We start from the raw sequence: 25,265 nt of genomic DNA on the forward strand, positions 1-25,265 counted from the left end.
TTTTCCCAGAAGTGAAAACGCATCTAAACCAAACGTATGTGGATGATTTGTAACAGTTCTTCAGACTTGTTCCAAATTTTGTGTGTTATAATGGCTTTAGGAGAGGATCCCGTTTAAAAAAAGAATAAGGTACTTGAGGATTTTGGACAGTAACGTGTTTGCGTACAGGTAGGACTGAGTTTTGGAATCATACCCGTTGTTATGGAGGACCACAGAGTGAAAATATGGGAAAAAATGATGTGCTGGAAACACAAACTTTTCTGTCTTTTTACCGTCTTCAACGTGATTCACTGTGTTCTGACACCCACACTGCTGTACACTTTGGAAACATTGTGACTCGAGGCGGCTATTGTAATTCAGCATCCTTTATTGGCCCTATTATGAGTCATTTGTGTGTTCTAATAGGGCTGTGCAATTTATCAAAAATCCTATTCAATTAAAATTATGATTTCTAACAATTATGAAAACAAAGATGGAAATAAAGCAATGATGGGGCTGCCTTGCTTTGACAGTACAGCTGCTCTCATTTAGTCTTGTGTTATAAACCCAGCTCACCTCTCTCCTTTGCAACGTTTGAACCTCTCCGAAAGGCCAGACTGACTCCCTGAAAGGCTGAGGCCAATTTAAATCAGCCTGAGACACGACGACTTTGGGCAACAAGACAGATGAACCAATCCAACAGCTTGGAGACTGTTTCACAGTGAGCCCAATTAGAGGGTGAGATTATAGCTGTGAGACAGAATTACTTGGATACATGGAAATCTTCGTACAGCCACTGATCACTTGAGATGGGCGCATAAACAGAGAAATGACAGTGTGATAGGTGTGGAGACAGGAAGGAAAGGGGGTGACTTCCTGGCATGAGTGGGCGTGTCTAATGTGTGAATCAATTGATGTTTGTTCTTATTGGTTACATTCATGAGTTTACCAATGCCGGTAAACTTATAGCTCTGAAATACCAGGAACTTCCTGTGATCCTTTCCATAAATAAACTCAAAAAATGAACTGAACTCCTAGAATAGTCCAAGTATTACTGGGGAGTAGGGCTGTTCGATATAACGATATATATCGGATGACGATATAAAAACGTCTATCGTTTCATTTTACGCTATCGTTTGTTTCGTGGTGTCACAAAATAAACTGTTTACGGCAATATTTTTTTCATCGTTTAGTCACTGTAGTGGCTATATTAATTTCTTAAAGTTAATATAACCACACTACAGACGGACAAGCGCCTGTTTTTATGAGTTGTTGTAACACCATTGCGTGTCCGCTTGTTTATGTTCCACATAAACCTTTCACAATAAAGCTCAAGATCCTGTTGAGACTTTTCAAAATAAACTGAATCACGTGAAAGAGCAGATTATTTAGGATGAGAAGTAAAAAAGAGCCGCCAGGTGCTAAAAAATAAACCTTAGACTCAAACGTTAGAACAGGCTTTTCCCCGCAGCACGCCGTGTAATAAATACTCACAAAGAAAACGGCGGCTGTTACAACTTATGTCTAAAAATGTATAGTTTCATGCATCGGTTAAAACACTCGACTCCAGCTACATGACAAGCAGCTGGAAACACTTCACACAAGTCGAGCTGCCCGAGATTCACAGAATTTACAGAAAATGTTACATATTTGTGATTTATATTGTTATCGGGACGATAGAATTCTTATATCGGGATATGAGATTTTGGTCATATCACACAGCCCTACTGGGGAGATACTCATCTAATGCAGGTATTGGCTGTCTAGAACCAGTTGTAGATGATTGTGCTCATTATTTACAGTGGGGCAAAAAAGTATTTAGTCAGCCACCGATTGTGCAAGTTCCCCCACTTAAAATGATGACAGAGGTCAGTAATTTGCACCAGAGGTACACTTCAACTGTGAGAGACAGAATGTGAAAAAAAAATCCATGAATTCACATGGTAGGATTTGTAAAGAATTTATTCGTAAATCAGGGTGGAAAATAAGTATTTGGTCACCTCAAACAAGGAAAATCCCTGGCTCTCACAGACCTGTAACGTCTTCTGTAAGAAGCTTTTCTGTCCCCCACTCGTTACCTGTATGAATGGCACCTGTTTGACCTCATCATCTGTATAAAAGACACCTGTCCACAGCCTCAACCAGTCAGACTCCAAACTCCGCCATGGCCGAGACCAAAGAGCTTTCGAAGGACACCAGGAAAAGAATTGTAGACCTGCACCAGACTGGGAAGAGTGAATCTACAATAGGCAAGCAGCTTGGTGTGAAAAAATCAACTGTGGGAGCAATCATCAGAAAATGGAAGACATACAAGACCACTGATAATCTCCCTCGATCTGGGGCTCCACGCAAGATCTCATCCCGTGGGGTCAAAATGATCATGAGAACGGTGAGCAAAGATCCCAGAACCACACGGGGGGACCTGGTGAATGACCTGCAGAGAGCTGGGACCAAAGTAACAAAGGTCACCATCAGTAACACACTACAACGGCAGGGAATCAAATCCCGCAGTGCCAGACGTGTTCCGCTGCTGAAGCCAGTGCATGTCCAGGCCCGTCTGAAGTTTGCCAGAGAGCACATGGATGATACAGCAGAGGATTGGGAGAATGTCATGTGGTCAGATGAAACCAAAGTAGAACTTTTTGGTATAAACTCAACTCGTCGTGTTTGGAGGAAGAAGAATACTGAGTTGCATCCCAAGAACACCATACCTACTGTGAAGCATGGGGGTGGAAACATCATACTATGGGGCTGTTTTTCTGCCAAGGGGACAGGACGACTGATCCGTGTTAAGGACAGAATGAATGGGGCCAAGTATCGTGAGATTTTGAGCCAAAACCTCCTTCCATCAGTGAGAACTTTGAAGATGAAACGAGGCTGGGTCTTCCAACATGACAATGATCCAAAACACACCGCCCGGGCAACAAAGGAGTGGCTCCGTAAGAAACATTTGAAAGTCCTGGAGTGGCCTAGCCAGTCTCCAGACCTCAACCCCATAGAAAATCTGTGGCGGGAGTTGAAAGTCCGTGTTGCTCGGCGACAGCCCCAAAACATCACTGCTCTTGAGAAGATCTGCATGGAGGAATGGGCCAAAATACCAGCTACTGTGTGTGCAAACCTGGTAAAGACCTATAGTAAACGTTTGACCTCTGTTATTGCCAACAAAGGTTATGTTACAAAGTACTGAGTTGTATTTTTGTTATTGACCAAATACTTATTTTCCACCCTGATTTACGAATAAATTCTTTACAAATCCTACCATGTGAATTCATGGATTTTTTTTTCACATTCTGTCTCTCACAGTTGAAGTGTACCTCTGGTGCAAATTACTGACCTCTGTCATCATTTTAAGTGGGGGAACTTGCACAATCGGTGGCTGACTAAATACTTTTTTGCCCCACTGTATCTGTCTACCTCTCTGCAGTCTTCTTGTTCAGACTGCTGTGGTTCAAATTATCGGGAGTGTTGGCAAACTTTGTCAAACCAGTTAGAAAATGCGATGTTAATCGTACTTGTGGGTAATAACTGCGCGATGCCCTCAATCTGCTGCGTTTTGGGAACGTCTTTGTAAAACGACTGCTGCACCGGTGAGATAATCATATCTGACGTTTTGGGGAAATTGTCTGTTGAATTTGGAGAGCGCTCTGGAGCGAGCAGAAGAAATGTAATTCACGTTTGCCCTGGCAAAATGAAGTTGTATACCAGTTTATGAGTAAAACTGCTACATCCTAACATTATTATCAGGATTCCTCTTCAGTGCCGCCCCACCCCCGTGTTTACTATCCTCAGGTATGTGAGCACAGCTGACTCCCTGGTTATGTTCCAGTGCTTGTTCAGACTTGTGTTTTCCTTCACTCTCCTCCATCCCACATCCATTTAACCCAGCAGCAGGTAGACACGTGTGCGCTTACACATACAAGCCAATGAACATTTGAGTTGTAGATCGATTGCCACGTGCCCATTTTAACCTGCCACCTGTGCAACCTGAGCTCGGTGTGTGCATGTCACCTTCAGATCCTCAGGTCTGCCTTTGAAACAGCTGCTTAAAGAGCCTTGAATTCCTCGGGGGGTCAGAGGACACAGTTGCTTAAGAACAGTGGGTCAGAGCCAAAAATGGATTGCTCTTCTTCTGCTGTGCCCTCGATGTGAGAACTGCATTGAGCTTCTGGGCTTTTATACTTCCTCTGTAGACAAAGGGAATTTTGACGTGACTGAGTTGCAAAATCCCAAATTTAGCCGTTTGTAATGTTTATCCTGAATATAATGTTTTGAGTTATTTTAAAAAGTAATGAGAACGGGACGGGTCATAGGAGATATTTAGCCTACCTTAGTGACAGTGACAAATTTTCAGTCTTATGCCATCTTTTTTCAGACGTGCAGCGTTATTTTTGTGCTGCACTTGACGGGCTTATTTCTGGAACGTCAACGGTTTACATGGTAAAACCTGGTTTTATCCGCTGCTTGTTATTGTTGGAGGTCTGTCGAGGAAGTCCGGAGTGATTCCATATCCAACCTAAACACTCACTAAAAGAGGAGTTTGAAAACGTGGGACATTACCATTTTTACTTCGTGCTACTTATTTCCTCACCGTCAGGACTGTTTTCTGTCCAAAAAAATCCCCGTTGGTCTTGAATCATATTCCACAGGACCAGCTTGTCCAAGACAAAGCTGTTTGTAAATTCTCTCTGTAATTTGGTCAGTTTTAGCCAACAGATGGCTTGTGCCAAATGTAAATTTATAAATTTGTGCTGTGAAAACGTTTTCACTGTGCATATGAGTCGATGCAGGGATGACAGCGATGGGGGATGTCAACATGCTTAAGTTGCTGCGCTCCTTTGTTTATTTCTGGGCCTCCGCAGCCTTTCTCAGCTGAACTCAAAGCCCGAGGATAGAAATGGTCCCTTCAAAGAGCTGACTTTGTCACAAACTAACAAAAAACAATAAACCCCGATTATAGCTGACATACACTAAGTACACACATCAAAACTATTTACTCGTATGCCTTCACACACACATGAACTCGAGTGTCATCCCATTCTTAATCCATAGGGTTTAATATGATATTGGCTATAACAGCTTCAACTCTTCTAGGAAGGTTTGCCACAAGGTTTAGGAGTGTTTACGGGACTTCTGGCCATTCTCCCAGAAGAGCATTTGTGAGGTCACACCTTGATGTTGGACAGCCTGGATCAGCGTTTCAGTTCATCCCAAAGGTGTTCTGTCAGGTTGAGGTCAGGACTTTGTGCAGGCCAGTCAAGTTCTTCCACACCAGACTCGCTCATCCTTGTCTTTCAGGACTGTGCTTTGTGCACTTTGTTCCTTTCACTGCACCTAATGGGCCAAGCCCCACTCCTGAAAAACACCATAAATCCCTCCTCCACCAAACTTTACACTTAGCACAGTGCAGCCAGGCAAGTACTGTTGTCCCGGCATCCACCAATCCCAGACTCGTCCATCAGTTTGCCAGATGGAGAAGCGTGATTGGTCGCTTCAGAGAACAGGTCTTTACTGCTCTAGAATCCAGTGGCTGCGTCTTTACACCGCTGTATATGACACCTTGCATTGTGCTCGGTGATGTAAGGCTTGTGTGCAGCTGGTCGCCATGGAAACCCGTTCCACCAACACATCTATGCATGCACTGTTCCTGACTCTGCAGAAAGTCGGTAACCTTTGTGCGGCTCAGCATCCGCTGACCCTGGTCTGAGATTTTATGTGGCCTACCACTTCACAGCTCAGTTGCTGCTGTTCCCACTCACTTTCACATTGTTCTTGTACCGCTAACACCTGATTGAGGAATATTTTATATATAATTTCAGCAATTTAAGCCTACGAGGCAGCCTCTGGCCATCCACAGTCCAGTTTCATTGGCCTAATGCTTTCTTTCTGTCATTTTGGCTTGAGCAGAGCTAAACTGTTAGTGAGCTGGGACTTTTAGGGAGGGCTGAAAGCACACCGCAGTAAAGTAAAGGGACATTATTGGTTAGAAAAATGAGGCACAAGAGCTTTTTAAAAGTAAAGGTTTTATCCCAGTTTTCTTGTATTCAGGATCATAATTTAAATTTGATGAAACGCCTCCTTATAGATACTTTGCAAAGAGCTAATAAAAAGCTAAAATTGTCAGATTATAACCAGTTTGGAAAGTACAGCTTCCCATATTTTATTTATTTAGTTATTTACATGGACTCTTGAGGACAAATCCCTTGTCTACCGATTCTGCACATTCATATGCAGAGATCTTTCTGCAAATTAAGCTTGGTAGTAAATCTATGAAAACAGATTGAGGCTATAGCAAGCGATTTCCATTTAATCCTAATAGTTTGCATTGGTGCAATTCTGTGCAACTGCCAAACAAGGCAACAGGTCAACACTCGTCACCGGAGAGTTTGAAGGGCTGCTGAGTCAGCCTCATGCTTTACATAAAGGCTGCTGAGTGTACGCGGCTCTGTGCGGCTTCATTTCAACAAAAGGAAGTCTCGTGTCTGCGACGGTCAAATGATGTTACTGTGAGCCACTTTAGACAAAAGCACGTGTGCCGCATGTATGCAATTTATCGACTACACTGCGCTCGTCACTTGTTAGCAGTGTTGTGACTCATTGTCGTCCTGCTAAAAGAGACCAATGTAACTGTGGTTAAACACTTTGCTGCTGTTTAAACCCTCCTCAGAATACCATTAAACCCAGATGGCGTTGAAATTTGGACGTACAGTGGGGCAAAAAAGTATTTAGTCAGCCACCGATTGTGCAAGTTCCCCCACTTAAAATGATGACAGAGGTCAGTAATTTGCACCAGAGGTACACTTCAACTGTGAGAGACAGAATGTGAAAAAAAAATCCATGAATTCACATGGTAGGATTTGTAAAGAATTTATTCGTAAATCAGGGTGGAAAATAAGTATTTGGTCAATAACAAAAATACAACTCAATACTTTGTAACATAACCTTTGTTGGCAATAACAGAGGTCAAACGTTTACTATAGGTCTTTACCAGGTTTGCACACACAGTAGCTGGTATTTTGGCCCATTCCTCCATGCAGATCTTCTCAAGAGCAGTGATGTTTTGGGGCTGTCGCCGAGCAACACGGACTTTCAACTCCCGCCACAGATTTTCTATGGGGTTGAGGTCTGGAGACTGGCTAGGCCACTCCAGGACTTTCAAATGCTTCTTACGGAGCCACTCCTTTGTTGCCCGGGCGGTGTGTTTTGGATCATTGTCATGTTGGAAGACCCAGCCTCGTTTCATCTTCAAAGTTCTCAGTGATGGAAGGAGGTTTTGGCTCAAAATCTCACGATACTTGGCCCCATTCATTCTGTCCTTAACACGGATCAGTCGTCCTGTCCCCTTGGCAGAAAAACAGCCCCATAGCATGATGTTTCCACCCCCATGCTTCACAGTAGGTATGGTGTTCTTGGGATGCAACTCAGTATTCTTCTTCCTCCAAACACGACGAGTTGAGTTTATACCAAAAAGTTCTACTTTGGTTTCATCTGACCACATGACATTCTCCCAATCCTCTGCTGTATCATCCATGTGCTCTCTGGCAAACTTCAGACGGGCCTGGACATGCACTGGCTTCAGCAGCGGAACACGTCTGGCACTGCGGGATTTGATTCCCTGCCGTTGTAGTGTGTTACTGATGGTGACCTTTGTTACTTTGGTCCCAGCTCTCTGCAGGTCATTCACCAGGTCCCCCCGTGTGGTTCTGGGATCTTTGCTCACCGTTCTCATGATCATTTTGACCCCACGGGATGAGATCTTGCGTGGAGCCCCAGATCGAGGGAGATTATCAGTGGTCTTGTATGTCTTCCATTTTCTGATGATTGCTCCCACAGTTGATTTTTTCACACCAAGCTGCTTGCCTATTGTAGATTCACTCTTCCCAGTCTGGTGCAGGTCTACAATTCTTTTCCTGGTGTCCTTCGAAAGCTCTTTGGTCTTGGCCATGGCGGAGTTTGGAGTCTGACTGGTTGAGGCTGTGGACAGGTGTCTTTTATACAGATGATGAGGTCAAACAGGTGCCATTCATACAGGTAACGAGTGGGGGACAGAAAAGCTTCTTACAGAAGACGTTACAGGTCTGTGAGAGCCAGGGATTTTCCTTGTTTGAGGTGACCAAATACTTATTTTCCACCCTGATTTACGAATAAATTCTTTACAAATCCTACCATGTGAATTCATGGATTTTTTTTTTCACATTCTGTCTCTCACAGTTGAAGTGTACCTCTGGTGCAAATTACTGACCTCTGTCATCATTTTAAGTGGGGGAACTTGCACAATCGGTGGCTGACTAAATACTTTTTTGCCCCACTGTATATCAGTTAAATTTTAAGTGTGTGTGTGTGTGTGTGGAGAGAAAGCTAAACAAAATGGACAGCCATAGCCTGAGAGAAAAATGTGTGTGTTGGATTTGAGAATGAGAGGATAGAGAGAACATGAGAACAAGAGTGTGAGTGAGAGAGAAGCCAGCCTCGCTGCTATTTTCTGGGGCAGGCCATCAGGCTGGGAGGCAGCAGGGAGGGATAATAACAGAAGCTGTTACATTCTTGTGGTTTCTCTGATTTCAGCATGAGGCAGGGGGCTGGCTCCGGCTGACTCATGGCCGCTCTGCCCGCTCTTTCTCTTTCGGCCTCTCTGCCAGCACGGGAGCCTCTAGCGAGAGGACAATACATGACATTTCGTCACTTTAATCTCAGACATGTTAATTACAGGACCATAAATCTGAGCTTTTTTTTGCAACTCCCCTGAGCAGAAACCTACCGACTGATTAAAACTGGCTAAGCTTCCACTTCCACGGTGAGCGGTGGCAGTAATTTCTCTTTATAGTTTGGTTGTTCGGGCTTGTTGCTCGGGCTGATTAAAGGCTGATTTTTAGTGGCTGCAGCTGAGGACAGGCCCCTTATTTAGATATTATGTATCCCAGGATATGACTGTTCGTATTTCGGTACAATACCACTGTACTGATCTTTAGAGGAGCTGGTAAATTGTTATATGTACCCTTTATTGATCAACAGCAATAGATAGACACTGAGCTGTGTGTGCTTGTTGGACGTGAGTCAGAATCTTAGAGCTGAGGCTTTACTGAACAAGCTAGAAAAACAAAACCACAGTCATGTGTTCGTATGGATTAAAGCCAGTCCTTCTACATATTAAAAAAAACAGATGTGCATCCTTTTTGGGACATTACATTTCAGTCAATAAGACCTTAAATCATTAGCGGCCTTTAAAAACCCATCAGAAATGATATGATGCCTCTTTGAAGTCACGTGTTTTTAGATGCTTGGTTGCTTTCAGAACCGTTTTGTGTCATTTCTCTTCTGTGCAACAGCTTCACTCTGAAGTTGAAGCTCATTTTTAGGATCCGACATCTAAGTATCAGGTTGCACTGATCTCTTTTTGTGAAATCAAATAAATGCAGGGCAGGTTAAATCGAGTGCTCTTTTACTCTTTTTCGTACATGAGGCGTGCATCACAACACTCGGATTGGTGACACGGCTGCAGCTTTATTGTCGCACAGTATTCCACATCAAACCCGAGCGAGTGCCGTCTGAAGGCTGTCCCTACTGCGTCAGGACATTTAAAGTTCACTGGTTTGAGCGATGCTAGCAGAAATAAAAATTCAGGGAAAAAAAGCCCGCTGCTTGCAGATTTGGATCAGCTGTTTGAGTTTAGCACATAAGCATGTGTCACATTTTTTTCTGCAAAGCAGATTGTGGCCTGAAAGGCGGCTCATCCACACAAAAATTCAAACTAAAGCACCTCAGGAGATGCAAAAAAAGGCAACAAATTGCTGTCTCAGTATTTTTTCACCAGCAGCTAACCTTATTTTTTTAAAGCGTGGCAACATTTTACAGGCTCTGAGGTGACTGTCAGGTAGGCCCACGCTTTCCTGTTTTGGCCCTGTTTACCAACCGCAATGTGTTCCACCCACCTCCATCTCTTCATCTTCACCTCTTCATACAAGCCGTGGTGGAGAGACATCCCCTAACACCTCTCCCACACACATGCTTTGTGTTATTTAAGCTATATAATACATTCAAACAAGCTGTTTAATCATCAACACTGCTTTTGAATCACATCTTCCACTCGAATTGCCTGTATCGCAGCAGAGCCTTTGGCTGTTTTTCGGCAGATCTAAATAGTTTGAAGTTCTTTACGATCTCCCCCAAGCCCACTTATAATTTAATTATCTTTCAGGTTTTGTGTCTTCAGCGCTTACTGTACGACTAGCCACAGCCCGGCCCGTTGTCACCTGTCTTCACATTGAGTTCAAAAGCCTAAACCACAGCACTCGAAGGACAAAACCATTCTCATGTAAATGTAACGTAGCATGCAGAGGACATCCTGAATTTGTGCACGTGGATGTATACACACACACACAAAACAGAAACCACGAACAGAAGCTCAAGCTAAAGGTGTTTAGCTCAGAAGTGCACGTATGTGATTAAAAAAAACCTCTGAGATGTTTTAAAGAGAAAGATCTTGCATGCATGTCCCTCTGTTTCACACTGTTGGCCATCACTGCAACAAAGAGGCGAGAGTGGAAGTGTTTCACTTTACCTAATTTTGTGCCCTTGTTTGATTTAAGCCTGTGTCTGCAGAGAAGCATAGACAGTAGATGCACAGCAGTAGTTGGTGCTGAGGACTGCGGCTGCACTCATCTTTCTTTGTAAATTCCAGCGAATGCAGAACAGGCTAAATGAAGCACCGTTTAACCCGAGTTTGTGAAACCTGGTTTGAGGTTGTGCATTAGGCCAGGCCACAGCTGAGTGACCCAAGGCATGCACATCTGCACTCACATCCCAATTTCAAGATTTTTCCCTCTCTTTGGTGCCATCGCTGCGTCGTGATAGGCGAGATGGCAGAGTGTAGTTTGGAGCATTCGACTGGTGTCCTCAAAAAAATAAAGTGTATTATTCATGTTATTTACATTATTTATATGCAGATGTTTAATTTCAGTTTGCTGACTCTGCTGCGGTCCACAGAGCATGCACATCATCAGGGTGGGCTCAGTATCAGCAGAGCCCCCATCATAGCGCTTGTTTTTACAGCATGACCTAACGGTGTGGCTGGATTTTCTGCTTCTCACCTTTGTGTTTGTAAATGAAATGCATGCTGTGGGGGGTTAGGCCTGTATGTTTGGGTTTGAAATGCTAGTGCATGTTAGTGCAAGAGTCAGCTGTTCTGAAGGTTTTGCATTAAAGCAGCAGGTGTTTTTAATGCGGTGTGCTTGGGAATAAGGAGAAAAAGGAGTGGTTGTATGGATGCACATATATGGAGTGGCACTTACGCTTCCTGGCTTGTTTTGTATTAATATCCATTTTGGCTGTTTATGTGCTGATGTTTGTATGTTTGCTGCGTTTGCATAATTTGGTGTGGTGAGAATCCTCTAGGTCCAGGTTTGCATAAATCTTTAGGGCCTTAATAATTCATTAACTGTGGGGGGGAAATGATCCTGCACACTGATAATATGATAATATAGTCACATTTCAGTAAAGCTGCCGTAATAGTTGCAGAAACGTGCAGGGAAGAGAAAGCTGTGTTGCATCTAAAGGCTGTGCTCAGTGCAAAAAGCCTTTTCCTCGTCCTGTTTTCTGAGCTGCCTTTGTGTCATTTTGAATGTCAGCCGCTGTTTAATTAAGTTCTCAGCAAGGAGCAAAAATAAAACATGCGCATCTTCTTGGAAAAAAGGCTCGAGTAGTGTAAGGGGACACCTCTAATAAAGAGATGGTTTGAACTTTGATGCGATGAGTAGTGATTGGTTTGGTGTTTGACTGCTTTGACCTGAGCAGCTACAGCTTCTGAGAATAGAGTACAGGCTCGTCCCGAGGGTGTCGGGGAGTAAGTGAATCATGTCGTTTTCCTGACTGTCACATGCTGTCCTGTCTGAGAGGCTGACACATTATGTTAGTTCCTAGCTGACAAAGAAAAATCCTGTGCCTCAGGCTGACTCCTCACATCTGTGTTTTCATTTACAAAGTGGTATTTGAAAACAAAACTATCACCACCTACACGACCATTTTAGGATTAATCCCAGCTCTGCAAAGCTTTGCAGACCCACATCTATGTGTTTTGGCTATCTGCTGTTACTGAGGGTCAGAAATATGTGGAGCGACCGGTAATATGGGCGACTCTTGTTCATGTTGTTTATGTTAGCTCTGCACGAGCTGCAGTCGCCATAGACCAACAATTAGTTTGTTTTTAACAGATTCGACTGAACTGCAGCCGTTTTTTAGTTTTATGCTGGCCTTCTTGTTAACGTCTACAGGAATGTCTTTATATTTTACATGCTATAGTGCCATATCTGGGAGCATTTTAAGTTGCTATACATCAATACAACCGTTATATCCCAAATTTCAATAATACGCTTGCATAAAGTCGATAGTAACTACATAGATTGCAAAAAAGTGCAGGAAACTACAAAAAATTGAAAATCGTTTTTGTTTTTTTTAACTTATTTCTAGTTACAGAAATTTCAGAGGTATAACCCTTAAAATTGTAAATGCAAAAAAGTTGCCCAAAATAGTTTCCAACCACAAGAAATTTATTTTGAGTGTCTTCATAGTTTCGTTTTTGAGATACACCAATTTTTATAAACTGCAGGAAAAACAAAAATAAATATTATTGTACACAATTTGCAAAAAACCCCCAGCATGTTCATCAAAATAAAACACAATAAACTATTTGCAACAGTGAAATTAAGCCTCTCAGAAACTATACAGAAAGGCATAAAGCATAAGATTTTTGCAAAGCCACATGTGGGAGGAAACTGCGACCTGGGACAAGTTGAATGCATGATATGTAAGTGCAGCTCTGGTTTTATGTGCAAAAGAAATTATTGCGCTAGCTTATGTGGTTGCAGTTCTACCGGGATTTAAAAGTAGTTACACAAATTGGAGCGTGCATGCTCCGATGGGCTTAGGATTTGAATATTTACCAAAAAAAGAGATTTTTACCTGCCTCCAAATGAATATCTTGGAATATGTTTTTACTTCCATGACTTACTTTGAGGCAGTTTCCACTTTAATGATTCAAAGATCTGCCCACTAACAGCTTCACACTGCAGTATTTTGTGTTTTTGGACAAAAGCTGCTTTCACATGATCAGAGCATCGGAGCACTTAATGCTGCGTCTGTTCATGTTTTCAATGTATGCATGTTGTTGGAATTTGAGCTGAAGTTGTCACGTGAAGATATTTTCAGATTCAGCACAAACAAATATGTTTAGACGTGTGTCGCTGTTCAGCTCAATTTTTGTGGCAGCAGAGTTTGGTGATGAGGCCACAGACACACACGGTTCAGATAATCTCATACTGCTTATACATAAAGAGCCCGCTCCTGTCTACTGTAGTGTGTTTGGCTTCTAGCGGGGTTTCTGCACCTTAATGAAGAGAGGCTGATTAACTTACAGCTTATTGATTCCACAGACTGTTAAACACACACTCGCGTACCAGATTCAGGGAACGGGGTTCAGCTTGGCACAGAGACACGGTGAATGTCAACGGTGGTTTTACTGATATCAACATTAGATGCTTGTAGTTTGTTTATTTACTCGTTTATTTATATTTCAATGCTTTTGGGTGAGGACTGCGGGTCTGTTTTACCTTATTTTACACTGTTATTTTTGGCTGTCTTACAAAAACACTTAATTCAAGCTTATGTAAAAATTAAGGCTCAATTTTAAAAAATTATTAAAATATTTAATCAGTCCTGGTGATTAATCTCCTTTTCATGGCTCAAACCTGTTTGGTGGGCACCAGCATATATTATATTAAAATAAAACCTGCTTATTTTTTATTGGTTTATTTTTTTTAAATTAATAATTTGCACAGAAATGGTTTAAGTCCATGTTTAAAAATATTTTAATAGTATAGTGCAGACAAATCCTCCCCTGTGTTTGAAAATAAAGTCTTTTTAAAATTAACTTCAGATGAAGTTACAAATTTGAAACAATTTTAACTGTTAAATGCACGATATGGAGATGTGTTGAGCTGTGTTTGCCACTTAAATCACTGGGATCTTTCGAAGGATAGTGTGAAGTGCTGCATCGTCACTGAGCTAATCTATCTGCCTTGCAGCAGGAGGGTGCGCGCTTGCTATAGAACACCTGGCCTCCCTGCTGGTGGGGCAGGAATGTGCAGGGTTGGGGTGGATGCGGGTGGAAATTTGCAGAGTGTTCAGAAACCGACCCCGGTTACACGTAAAGGCGCCGGCGTCAGCAGGAAAGGAGAAATCTGGGGGAATGTGCAGCTTTAATCAGACCTGCATTTCTCTCTCTTGTGTGTGTGTGTGAGAGAATATTACTGCACAGAGGAGGGCCTGCTGTTGTATAAACGGGGGCACGGGGGCCCCTCCCCTCTCACATTCTCAGTCCAAACTTTCCGTGGTGTGTTTAAAACATCAGTGACCACTCTGACAAACCCTAAGTGGTATTTTATTGTTGTCCAGCTAATTCATTAGTGCCGGTGACAGACAAATGTGGTCTTTACATCACCCACTCCTGGCTTATCTCCATTGACTTCTTGTATGTGTTTACAATTGAGTTTGTGGATCTGTTTTAAAGCGACGCCTGCGTCTGGCCCCGAGCCTCAGAGCACAAACGATGACCCGGCGTGATCCAGTCTGCAGCCGTACAGCCTAAGGTGCCCTTTTATGGCCCTTATATCCCTTTATATGTATTGTTTTTTTTTTCTAGTTTCCTTCCATATTTTCCTGTTTTAATATTTTTATCTTTATGCATTTTTTAATGCATTGTTTTGTTGTCTTTTCTTTCGTGCTGTTTCTTTGGACCCATCCTTCAGCTGTTGCTCATCTGTTGTGAGCTCTGTTTAAGATTGTTTGCTTTTCACCTGTTTATTTAGTAACACCTGTGCTAATGAAATCAGTTTTTAACCACGTGTAGGATATTTGTTGGCATTGTTTCAGTATTTGTCTCACACAGAAATGCTGCTGTGTATGTGATGAACATTATGAATAGATAGATGAATGATTATTTGCACTGTTAGCTAAAAGCAGGAAACCTCAAACCTGAGATAGTCGCCACTGATACCATTGCAAAAATAACAATATGCTACATGTGTGTGCATGACAAGAAGAAGAGAACCCCAGGTGTGAATGTCTACTGTAATTCATTTATTTCTATTTTTCTATTTTTAATAAAGTATTCAGTGTGCACTTTACAGATGCAGATGTGTTCACGGCTGTTGTGCAAACAACAAAGCGATTATTTGTCTCCAGGCCTTGAAGAGTGCCGTAGTTGAAGCTAAATGTTGTTTTGCAGACAAATCAAGTGGACAGGATGTGCTGCTTTTGTGCATTTGTGGTGGAACGACCACTGTTTTGCAACCTTTCTTTATTCCAGCGCAGCTGTTGAGATTAATCTGTCCTCAAATAACTCACAGTGACGCAACACAGAGAGTAGATGTTACTCGCTCACTCAGTTAGCTCTTCTCTTAGCAGAAAATGCACGTTAGCGGCTTCTAAAGGGGAGATGGTGGCACCAATAACTCGGGAAAGGAAGCAGAAGAGAAGCTTATTGAAGGGAAGTGTGATAAGGTACATGCAGCATTGGATTAAAGTGAAAGATGGAAGGCCCAATGGGAGAGGGGAGGTTGTGAAAACGATGACATTATAATAAATCTAATAGGACGACGAGATGTCACTCGAGATGCTTGGAGAGACGAGGACTGCAGCGGGAGAACGAGCTGAGAAGTCTCCTCTGTGTTGTCTTTGATTCAGCAGGAATCTGTGACAGGTGTCGGCTTTTATCAATGGCTCTGTGTGTTTGTGTGCAGAAGTAAATGGCTGCTCTCTGGCACTGATGACTGTAATTTGCATAATGGACTCACGCTCCATACTGACACTTAAAGACAGGATGAAGAGGAGGCGAAGAAGAAGAAAAGTCAGGGATTTAGTATCAAAGAATATCGGAATGTTTCTGCATTGTTTGGAAAATCGGATTCACAAATTTAGGATTTATTCTTAAGTTCATTAGAAGGAAGTTGCTCAGTTACTGCTCCGCCCTCATGCAGTAACTGGTGGACTTGTCTTAATGTCATTAGCAATAATAAGACTAATGCTGTGATTTATACTATGAAGAGACTTGAATGCTTCAGTACTAACGAGGTAAATTACATGTATGTTAACAGTGCTCCTCATTAACCCGGTGCAGTTCTGGAGGATAAAGTTTTATTCGCTTTTTCTACGTCACAGTCTTGTTTCGATCACGTTGCTCGTGCACACAGCTGGGACTGACTCTACAATTTTTTAATAATGTCATATATAAAAACGCTCATGTGCAAATAAACGTGGGGAGTCCTTCATCTGTTTGGACCCAAACTCCAGTTGGCGGGCGGTGATCCTTCTCGTGCTCCTCAGTGACTCCCTGACGGGCAGAGCAGGTTAGCAGCGGCTGGATCGGTAGATGGAGTCGTTTTCTGACGCACACAAAAATGTTAAAGTGTAAAATATCCCTGGGTAGGTAAACCATTTAAAAAAAGTGAACAGACTCTGCTATTTCGCCTTAATAATTACACGCAAATTACATCTGAATGTTTTTATATGAGAAGTATTGGGCATGATTTTCCCATTTTTGTTGATTGCCTAACACTCGACCTTTAACACTCGGCTTTACTGAATGAATGACCTCGTTTTATCCTTTTGGCAAAAACCTATTAAAATATGTTTTTATTGTTATTAATTTAGCAGGTTTTCTGTAATCGCGTTGCCCCGGGGCTCGGTAGGAACTTTTAATTCAGCGTTTTCTCATTTATGTCTCAGGAGCAGGTTATTTTCCTCTTTTTCTTTCTTTTAACGACAGGTGAAAGTGCACAACTGATGTGTGAATCTCCAAATGGAGCTCGTGATCTCAAAGGCATTTTGTGAGGTTTAAATGTGAAACGCTGAATCTCTGTTAGCTCGACTAAAATCACAAGTGCTTCCTTTTTCATCAGAAAGCTTTAGTGCTGCTGAAAGTCTGTGTCGTGTCAGGTTGTTTAATGTAATTCAGTGATGAAATATCGAGTGTGAAAGAAGTTAATAAGAACTGAAGCGGTCAGGAAGCTCCAAAATATAAATAACTTTTTGGTTTTTGGTTTCTATGAGATGCTCTTTGCGCAGCAGATTTGTTTGCTCTAATTATATTTTTACGTTTTCATACATCTGTAACGTGTGAATCCTTAAACGTGTGTCTGCTTTAACTGTGCTCCGTGTTCTATACGTAAAATGAAATGTCCCCCTCTCAGGCTGTTATTGCTCTTTGGTTTTGTAGCACACGTTGGTGCACTTGTGTTGAAATGCCCGATGAAGTGCTTCTGGAAAGCTGAGAACTAGAATGGACGGTGTAGTTTTTCTAATCAATGCAGTCGGGCCGGCTGAGTCAGGATTTTCATTCATGCTCTCCGAGAGGTTTATTCCACAAGGGCTCGGTAAGGTTCAAGCAGAGGTCTGCAGACGTTTGCAACTCTGCACGGCTGAATGATGATGGGTTTGAGACCAAAGGGGGCAGAAACCGAACCGGGCATTTATTTATAGTTTATAGTTAGCACAGTTGATTTGATTTACTGAATCGGTGGATTAGCAGTATCTGTTACAGGCAAACTGAACACGTGTAACACAAAGTCTGACTTGGCTCTGGTACTGCTCAGAGTTGCTGTTATAAATGATATTATAGCTTCTTCTTCATACATCTCTCTTCTCAAGGTTATTTGCTGCCTCAGCTTTCTCGCCTCGACTGGCCCGAGTTTTTGGACTCCCAGAACATCAGAGACGCGCAACAGCCCGATGCTGTTGCTGTTCCTACATAGAAGAAGTAAAAAGGGTTCATAGTGGTGGTCTGATGGGGGAGAAAGGAAAGGATTTAAGACCTGGTATAGGAAGTGTTTTTCTGTCTTAATGCCAAAGAATACAGTTTATTTCCTCATGTTTATTTATATAGCACCAAATCACAACAGCACTTGCCTGAAGGTGCAGGTGAAACCCTCCAGTGTTCAACCGAGCGCTGCGCCACTCGTTCTTATTCTGATTGAAATCGTCCACGAGGGCTTTAAAGTAGTTTTTCTAACCATTTATAACGAAAACGGAAATCACAAGCTGTCTACAAACACGCACGCGCAGTGGCACACATCTGTAATTGACCACCTGTTTGTGTATGACCTAGTTTATGCTGTGCTGTGAAGCTGTTATGCACAATTCCTTTGGGATTCCTAACTGCAAGCCTCTTATTTCAACTGTTCCAAAGCAGCACAAAGGGACAGAAAAACCATACGTAGCAGTTCCTTTGAAGGAATCGGGATTATAAATAGAAATGTAAAAGGCAAGCAGAGTTCAGCTGTGAGCCCGTATTTGAGCTGGAGCAGACGGCGCCAGTTGTGAAGCTTTCGCTTTGAGGACTTTGGCGACATTAGTATAAATAAGAGGCACGGGGAAGGACGGTGCTTCAGCCCCGTTGGGATCTGCTTTATTATGTATTATTGTGTGTATGCTAATAACAGCAGAGCCATGTATACAATGTGGAGCAAAGGTGCTACTTAGGTCACTTTTGCTGAATGTGGGTAAATGCTCAGTTGTTGGTGAGCCGACTCACTGAACAGAGACCTGGCGATTGTGTGGCAGCACTCTTTTGAATGGAAAAAAGCTCAAATTTATGCAGCTGCCATTTAAAAAAAAATCATAATGAAGCTGGACAAACGAGGTAAAATTGGGACACTGGAGCCGGGTGTGCTTGCAGATGCAGAGAGGATGTTGGGAACTGCTCTGTGTGGAGAACGAGAGAGAAGAGAGACACAAACCTACAGAAGAAATCATGAAACGCAGCTTTAAACTAGAATGACCGAAATGCCCAGCCCGATCTTCGCGTTTAGATAAGTCTGTTTGTGTGTGCATGCTAATATCAGCATGTTTATATATGCGTTTACATTAAAGGCTCATTTTCCTGTGCATGGACAGGAAGGCTGCAGGAGCGTCTGTGTTTGCAATAAGCTGAGGGAGCCGCAGGAGCCCACCAGTGAGGGAAGCTTGAGGGTCAAGGGCCCTTGGTTAGACACACACACACACACACGCATTTCTGCCTGTTTGTAAGCTCCGCTGACTTCGGAAGCACGCTACAATAATTGCTTCCTGCAGTTCCGGAGGCTTCTCTCAGGGGAGAGTGGCTGTCCTGTCCAGCTCAGCAGAGCAAAGCTGGAAGGACCACAGCGGAGCAGAAAATTTCAGTACGGCGAGAACAGAAAGAGTGGAAGAGGAAACGGTGTAGTAGGACAGGAAAGAGATGAATAAGGTGGAAGAAACTTTTAAAAACCTAAAGAAAAACAAATGAGCTTAATCTATTATCCAGTTAGTCGACTCATTGATCCGTACCACGAATACTAGTCAGACAAATTACTTTATCTATGTACAACACTTTTAACTGTTCCTTCTATACGCCAAGGGCTGCAACCCCGGCAGATGGCTTTCTGTCACTCTATGACAGGAAGTTGTAAAGAAGCCAGGTAAAAGCGAGCTGTACCACCCAGCATGGTCCTGCAGCATTGGAGCTATGGAGCTACGTGTAGCCACATCCTGCACAGACATATGGATGCTAAGGCTGATGCTTATGTTATAGCAACACTATGCAAACGAATCTAGTATGATATGTTTGAGATGCTGTGCACGAAGGCACCGATTAACCAGTTTAGACTGTTTAAGTGGGTTCCTACTTTTATACTAGTTGACCAGTTAACTAACGAGCACCTCCAGTTTAATCCACCCAGTCCTCAACTGTGTCCAGATTCTGTGTTGCTCAGGCTGAAAATAAGCCTGCTGGCTGTGGCGGCTCAGAAGACAAAATAAAAGCACTGTTGTGAAAGGAAGCAGGCACAATAATTGTTTTATCTCTTTTATCTCGTTTTCCTAATCCTTGGAGGCCACAATTTTAATTGAATAGACATTTCGATTAATTGCGTCACTCTAGTAAAAGTTCATGAGAACAAATCGACTGAGATAAAACCTTGATGAAAATCATTCTTGACAAACTATTTTCATTTATATTTCAAACAATGGTTTTATGCTGGACTTTAAACTGATCGTTAAAGCTCTCAGGCTCAGGTAGGTCACGTGAGAACGTGATTCAATGGTTGCAGACAGGATGATCCCATCCAGAAATTGTCTTCACGTGGATAAGCAGAAGAACGTTAGGACAGGAAAAGGGCAGGGCAAGGCGATACAGCCTGTGCAGTGTGTGTGTGGGTCTGTGTGTGGGTGTGTGGGTCTGTGTGTCAGGGCTCGTCGTCTATTTATCCACAGCTCGTCCCCAGAGAGAGCCAGCGATAGGAGCACATTGCTCCGTCCCTCCCTTCCTTCTGCATGGCTTCATCCCTGCTTCCGTTTCTGCCCGTCTCCCTGCTCCATTCGCTCTGTTTCCCAAGCTCGCAGCGCTGTGGCTGGCATCATCACGCATGCTTGGCCACGTCCGCGTGCGTTTGCCTGCACTGAGGCCAGCGTGCTCGTTCCGCTGGCAGAATATACCGATCCCACCAGGAGCACCTACAGCACGACCAGCTCTGCATCTTGCAGCACTTTGTGCTCTGATGCTGTGGCAGTTCTTGCCCAGGAAATTGTGAGCGGACGTGGTAAACTGTGACCCGCTGATGTGATTAAGACCGGTACAGACTGATGTCTTTGTGTGATCAGTTTAGTTACTGTGACATCGTAAACAATCAGCTTGCTGCACATTATAGCTTCTTTTTCCTCGATAGGCTAATGCTTTGCTAGTTTAGCATTCTTCTGAGGTTGTTACTGAACATCAGAGATAAATTTATGAATTTAAAAATTCTTTTAATTAAGTAGCGGGAGGCATTACATACATGTTCCATGTAAGTAGGCACAAGAGATCGCGCTTCTGGGTTTGGTCAATCTTCGGGGATGGCAGAGGTGGTTGTGCTTTTGAATCTTATAATTTTGAAATTGTTATCAAAGACATGCCTTTCTTTATCTTTGCATGGAGGAGGGGAGCAAAAGGCAATGAGTTAACTGAAACTAAAATAAATGGATATTTTTCACCAGCCTGTCATTGAACACCGGAGTTTGACAGTCTGAGAAATGCTTAGCTGGAGTTTCTGAGGTTTCCCTGTTAGTTCAGTGAAGGCGAGATGCTTTTGAATCCACACTTTGCATATTTTATGTTTGTATTAAACACCTGCAGCGTCATTCTGTCTGCAAACGCGATAGCTATAATTTGACTTATATCCACCAAGGTCTTCAAGTCAGCTTAATGATTGATTTAAAAAAATGACCAAAAGAAAAAACACCTCATAGAAAAAACACCACCACCCAGCTTGTGTATTGAAGGTCAGTAGACTGATCTGATCATTTAAAACTGTGTCTTACTGCCAGTGTTTGGACTGATGAGATGTAGGCATATAGGGAATGATAATGTTACAGTAACAGGTTGTAACTGTTTCAATCAAAAACATTTTTCACTTTATTACTAAACATTTACAGACATTTTACCAAAAAATGATCCTATACATGCATGATATCCACATAAATTGTGTCAGGTATATTAAAATGAGTCTCAGCAGGGTAAAATTACAAAGTTAAAGTCTATTTGAGGAGAGCAAAGAAAGCTAAATGAATATATAGAAAATATAATGCTGTTCCCTTCAAATAAACCATTGGCCCTGGTGGACGTTTGCCCTCTTGGAGCACTTCTCATATTTTTATGCTTTCCTGAGTTGTTCTTTAGTCACTGGACATTCAGCACGATGAAGTAATATAATGTGACCACAGGGTGATAGATGCTTTCTTGAGATGTCTGTCACATGTCATTGTGTCTATTTTTGGTCTGTTTTTGGATGAGGCGACTGTCACAAAGCATATGCAAGAACTTCCTCTGTGCATATGACATATAGATTATTGTGTGTCTGTGTGCGTGAGAGGGAGAGTTTGTTAGCGGTGACCTGAAGTATAAATGTGCATTTATAGAGAGCGCACCATCTGTCAGTAGGTCATCCTGGTTTGTGCTCATGTGTAGTGAAGAGCAGCTCGGAGAGCTCTCCCCATCCATCGCTACAGACACAGCAGCCCGCGATGACAGCACCGTGACCCCCGTGGGTTTGTCACGTCTGCAGTCATGCTAGATGACCTAAAAGGAAAAAAGCAGGATGTGGACAGGAAGGGCTTGGAGCTCATTGCAGCATCATATCATTCCTCTGTTTCATTGACCAGCCTCTGACAGACAGCTTTAATGATGACTCCAGACAGTCTGTGAGCCACTGACTTCTCATCAGAAGCGTCACAGAAGTGAACTGTTACTCACTAATCAGATAATCAGACAGAAACACAGTTTATTGTAAAGGAAAAGTGAAACACTGTGGGGGAAACGGGCCCGTCTGATTTCTCTGAAGCAGCTCAGGAAATTCAGCCATTTCACTTGAAATTGACAAACAGGAAGCTCAGCAGGAGCAAAGGTGACAAGGTCTGCTTATCTCTTCCTGTGAAGCTCTCCAAGTTACATCGCAGGTCTCGTCTTTGTGTAAAGTGAACCAATCATCTTTTTTAAAACCCTCGGTTTGCATGGAGCAGCCGTCCAGAACAAACTTGGCTTAAAGGAAAATAGAACATGACCGGTCTGAGATAATGAAGACTTACTCTGGATAAGAGCTGCTCTAGAATCTGAGAATATGCATCATAATGTATGAAAATCATGTGGAACAGGTGCCCGTGATCTTGTCTTTACTCTTTGAAAGAACCGTTCGTCTACGGAGATTACAAACACATAAATAGAGTCACGTGAAAGTGAGTCCTCAGCAGGGTGTAAAAGCAGAGAAATCTCACACCTTCATGTTTTACCTTCAGTCGACGTCAGTGACTATAGGAGGTTTACTCATTCGTCGCTTTGTGTGAAGCAGGTCCGTCATTCGCTGCTCTCGCTCTGCTGTACCTTCGTGTTTTTGTCTTCATGTTGGAAGTGAGAGCTGCGTCGTCGTCCTCCTCCTCCTCCTCCTCCTCATCATCATCATCATCATCATCATCATCATCATCATCATCATCATCATCACCATCAGCAGTGTGTCTGCACATTTCACACAGTGAGAGCTGCACCTACTCAGCTGTGCTCTGCCGTCACAGGGCGCCTTTTTTTGTTTTAGATAGCGGCGTGCTAACAGCGTGCTGCATTAATTCTCCCCATTAAGATTAAAACTGAAATGTTCTTTGTTTGGAAAGATATCAACATGTGTGCTGTGGTTTTTGAAGCTTCCATGTAATAAACAGGACAGCATGGCCCCGGTTGTTGCATTATTCTTCACTGACGAAGTCTAATTGCCTCTTAAAATAATAAAATGTGTCATCCTGGGTTGTCCCGTGAGTGTTTGAGGTGGCGGGCTGCGCCGCATCACCCTGGCAGGGAATCTGCTGCTTGCGTATTGACATTCTTTTCCCATGAAACACTCGCTCGCCGATGCTTCGACCTGCTTGCACGGGCTTGCGCGGCTGCCGTCGCTGCGTGCCGTATTGTGCATCTGTTTGTAGATGGATCGAGCCTTGAACAAAGAGGTTTTTGTCCCCTAAAGCGCACCTTAAGTTTCGTGGTGTTATGCATTCATTACAGGCAATTTTAGATCTTTGGCAGCTTGGACCCTGATCGAGCCCCGTTTTGGTTTTGCTCTCACTCATCGTTTTCTCCTCTGTGCTGTGTACTCTCTTGTTGCAGACCCTGGTAGGAGCGTGATGAGCGCGCGCTTCCGCTTGCCTGCTGGCAGATCCTACAATGTCCGGGCGACTGAGCTGGAGCGAGACAGGCAGCACACACAGGTTGTGTGCAACGTACTGCTGCTGGACAACACAGTCCAGGCCTTCAAAGTCAATGTAAGTAAACCCCCTTCAGTCCCAACCGCCTTGTTTCAATTGCGTGTGCGAGTTAAAAGCACATGACAGAACATTACGTTTGTTTTTTGTTTGTTTTTTTAAGTGTTTTCTCAATAACACTGAAATTGTTCCCAGATGGAGATGATCTGATGAAGACAGTGGTCTCGTCTGCTCTTTCTTTTTTTAGAATTGAAAACTACCAGCATCAAACCCCTTCCCCTTTCTCTCAGACCAACTTTCCTACATACCTTTTTCCGTTACTGTGAATTTCCCCTCAAGCCCACCTCAGATTCATCTGAGAGTCGGTGGGGGAAAAAATCCCTTGTGTTTCGACACATTGGCAGACATGTAAAACGCAGCCCACTCTCTCTCTCTCTCTCTCTTTCTCTTGTGTTCTGATGATACTAATGGGTAGGGTTTCACTTGTCCCACTGGCTTCAGTTTGTTCCATTTCTGGCTTTGAGGTTTGATCTCAGCGGTTGATCAGTCGGTCTTTATCTCGCTTTACAAGCATTCGGTCTCACGCAGGCGAAGCTCGAGGGGAAAATAAAGCAGGGTGTCTGTAAGCGAGCGCGGTGCGTGCGCTTCAGACCAGGTGACGAGCCAGCTTGTGACGGATGTTACGGCCGTCTGTCACGGCTCTCTCCGTCTGACCGAGCACCGTGACAGAGAGACACAAAGTCAGTCGGGAAATTCCCTTTGAGTCACAGCGCAATTCTTCTAATAACATCCTCTCAGACACATCACTTCCTGTTAGTGTTGAGATTTGTGTTTACTGAAAGAAAAGCACGAATGACAATATGAACATTATATCTGATGAGTGCTGATGTGATAATGAAGTCGTACTTTTTACTCTGTGCGTTATTCCACGCTACTTTGTAACTGCTCGTTCACTTCCTGTCACTCTTGTCATGCAGATGAGTCTGAGCCATGTATGTAAAAGACCGTCTGTGTGTTCAAGCTTAGCCGAATGTGAGAACTTCAATGTAGCGTGAGCTCTGTCGGCCTCTCTGCCAGCTTCATTGATCAGGCCCCCGCAGCAGCACTAACTTCCTGGAAGGACAAGCCATCCCGAGAGCAACAATACTTCTATTGATCCTCTCTGTGGCCGACTGGCCGTGACTCCGGCGGAGAGTGAAAATCCAGAAGCAGCCTCTTATTGTCATGGGAACCGTGGGGGCTCGTGGTGTGCGAGTGTGTGGGTTGGCTGTGGGAGGCACATGAGGGGCTTGTATTGATGATCGTATAGATGGAAAGCCGTAGGCTGAAATAATATCAGTGTAAAGTGTTATTCCAGATATTGTTGTAGGTTTAGAGAGCGCCGAGCGTAATTTAAATGTCATCTAAGGAAGGGTCGATGAAATTTCAAGCATCGAGCGCTTGGTTTCCATCATTTCTTGTCAGTTTTGTATTTGTTGTGCTTCAGTTTATGATGGAAAATCCAAGAA

General features: G+C 43.1%; 1 protein-coding gene across 1 annotated transcript in view; it reads left to right on the forward strand.

Moving 5' to 3' along the window:
- The window catches only part of ptpn4a (protein tyrosine phosphatase non-receptor type 4a), a 76,622-nt gene that overhangs the window by 7,726 nt on the left and 43,631 nt on the right, over nt 1-25,265 (forward strand). The window contains exon 2 of the mRNA XM_087830210.1: nt 23,663-23,817. Coding sequence (XP_087686336.1) covers nt 23,680-23,817 — 138 coding nt within the window. The 5' untranslated portion in view covers nt 23,663-23,679. The remainder of the gene's footprint in view (nt 1-23,662; nt 23,818-25,265) is intronic.

The sequence above is a fragment of the Neolamprologus brichardi genome, chromosome 16 (genome assembly GCF_056152115.1).
Source record: "Neolamprologus brichardi isolate AB-2024 chromosome 16, ASM5615211v1, whole genome shotgun sequence".
Classification (NCBI taxonomy): Eukaryota; Metazoa; Chordata; class Actinopteri; order Cichliformes; family Cichlidae; genus Neolamprologus; species Neolamprologus brichardi.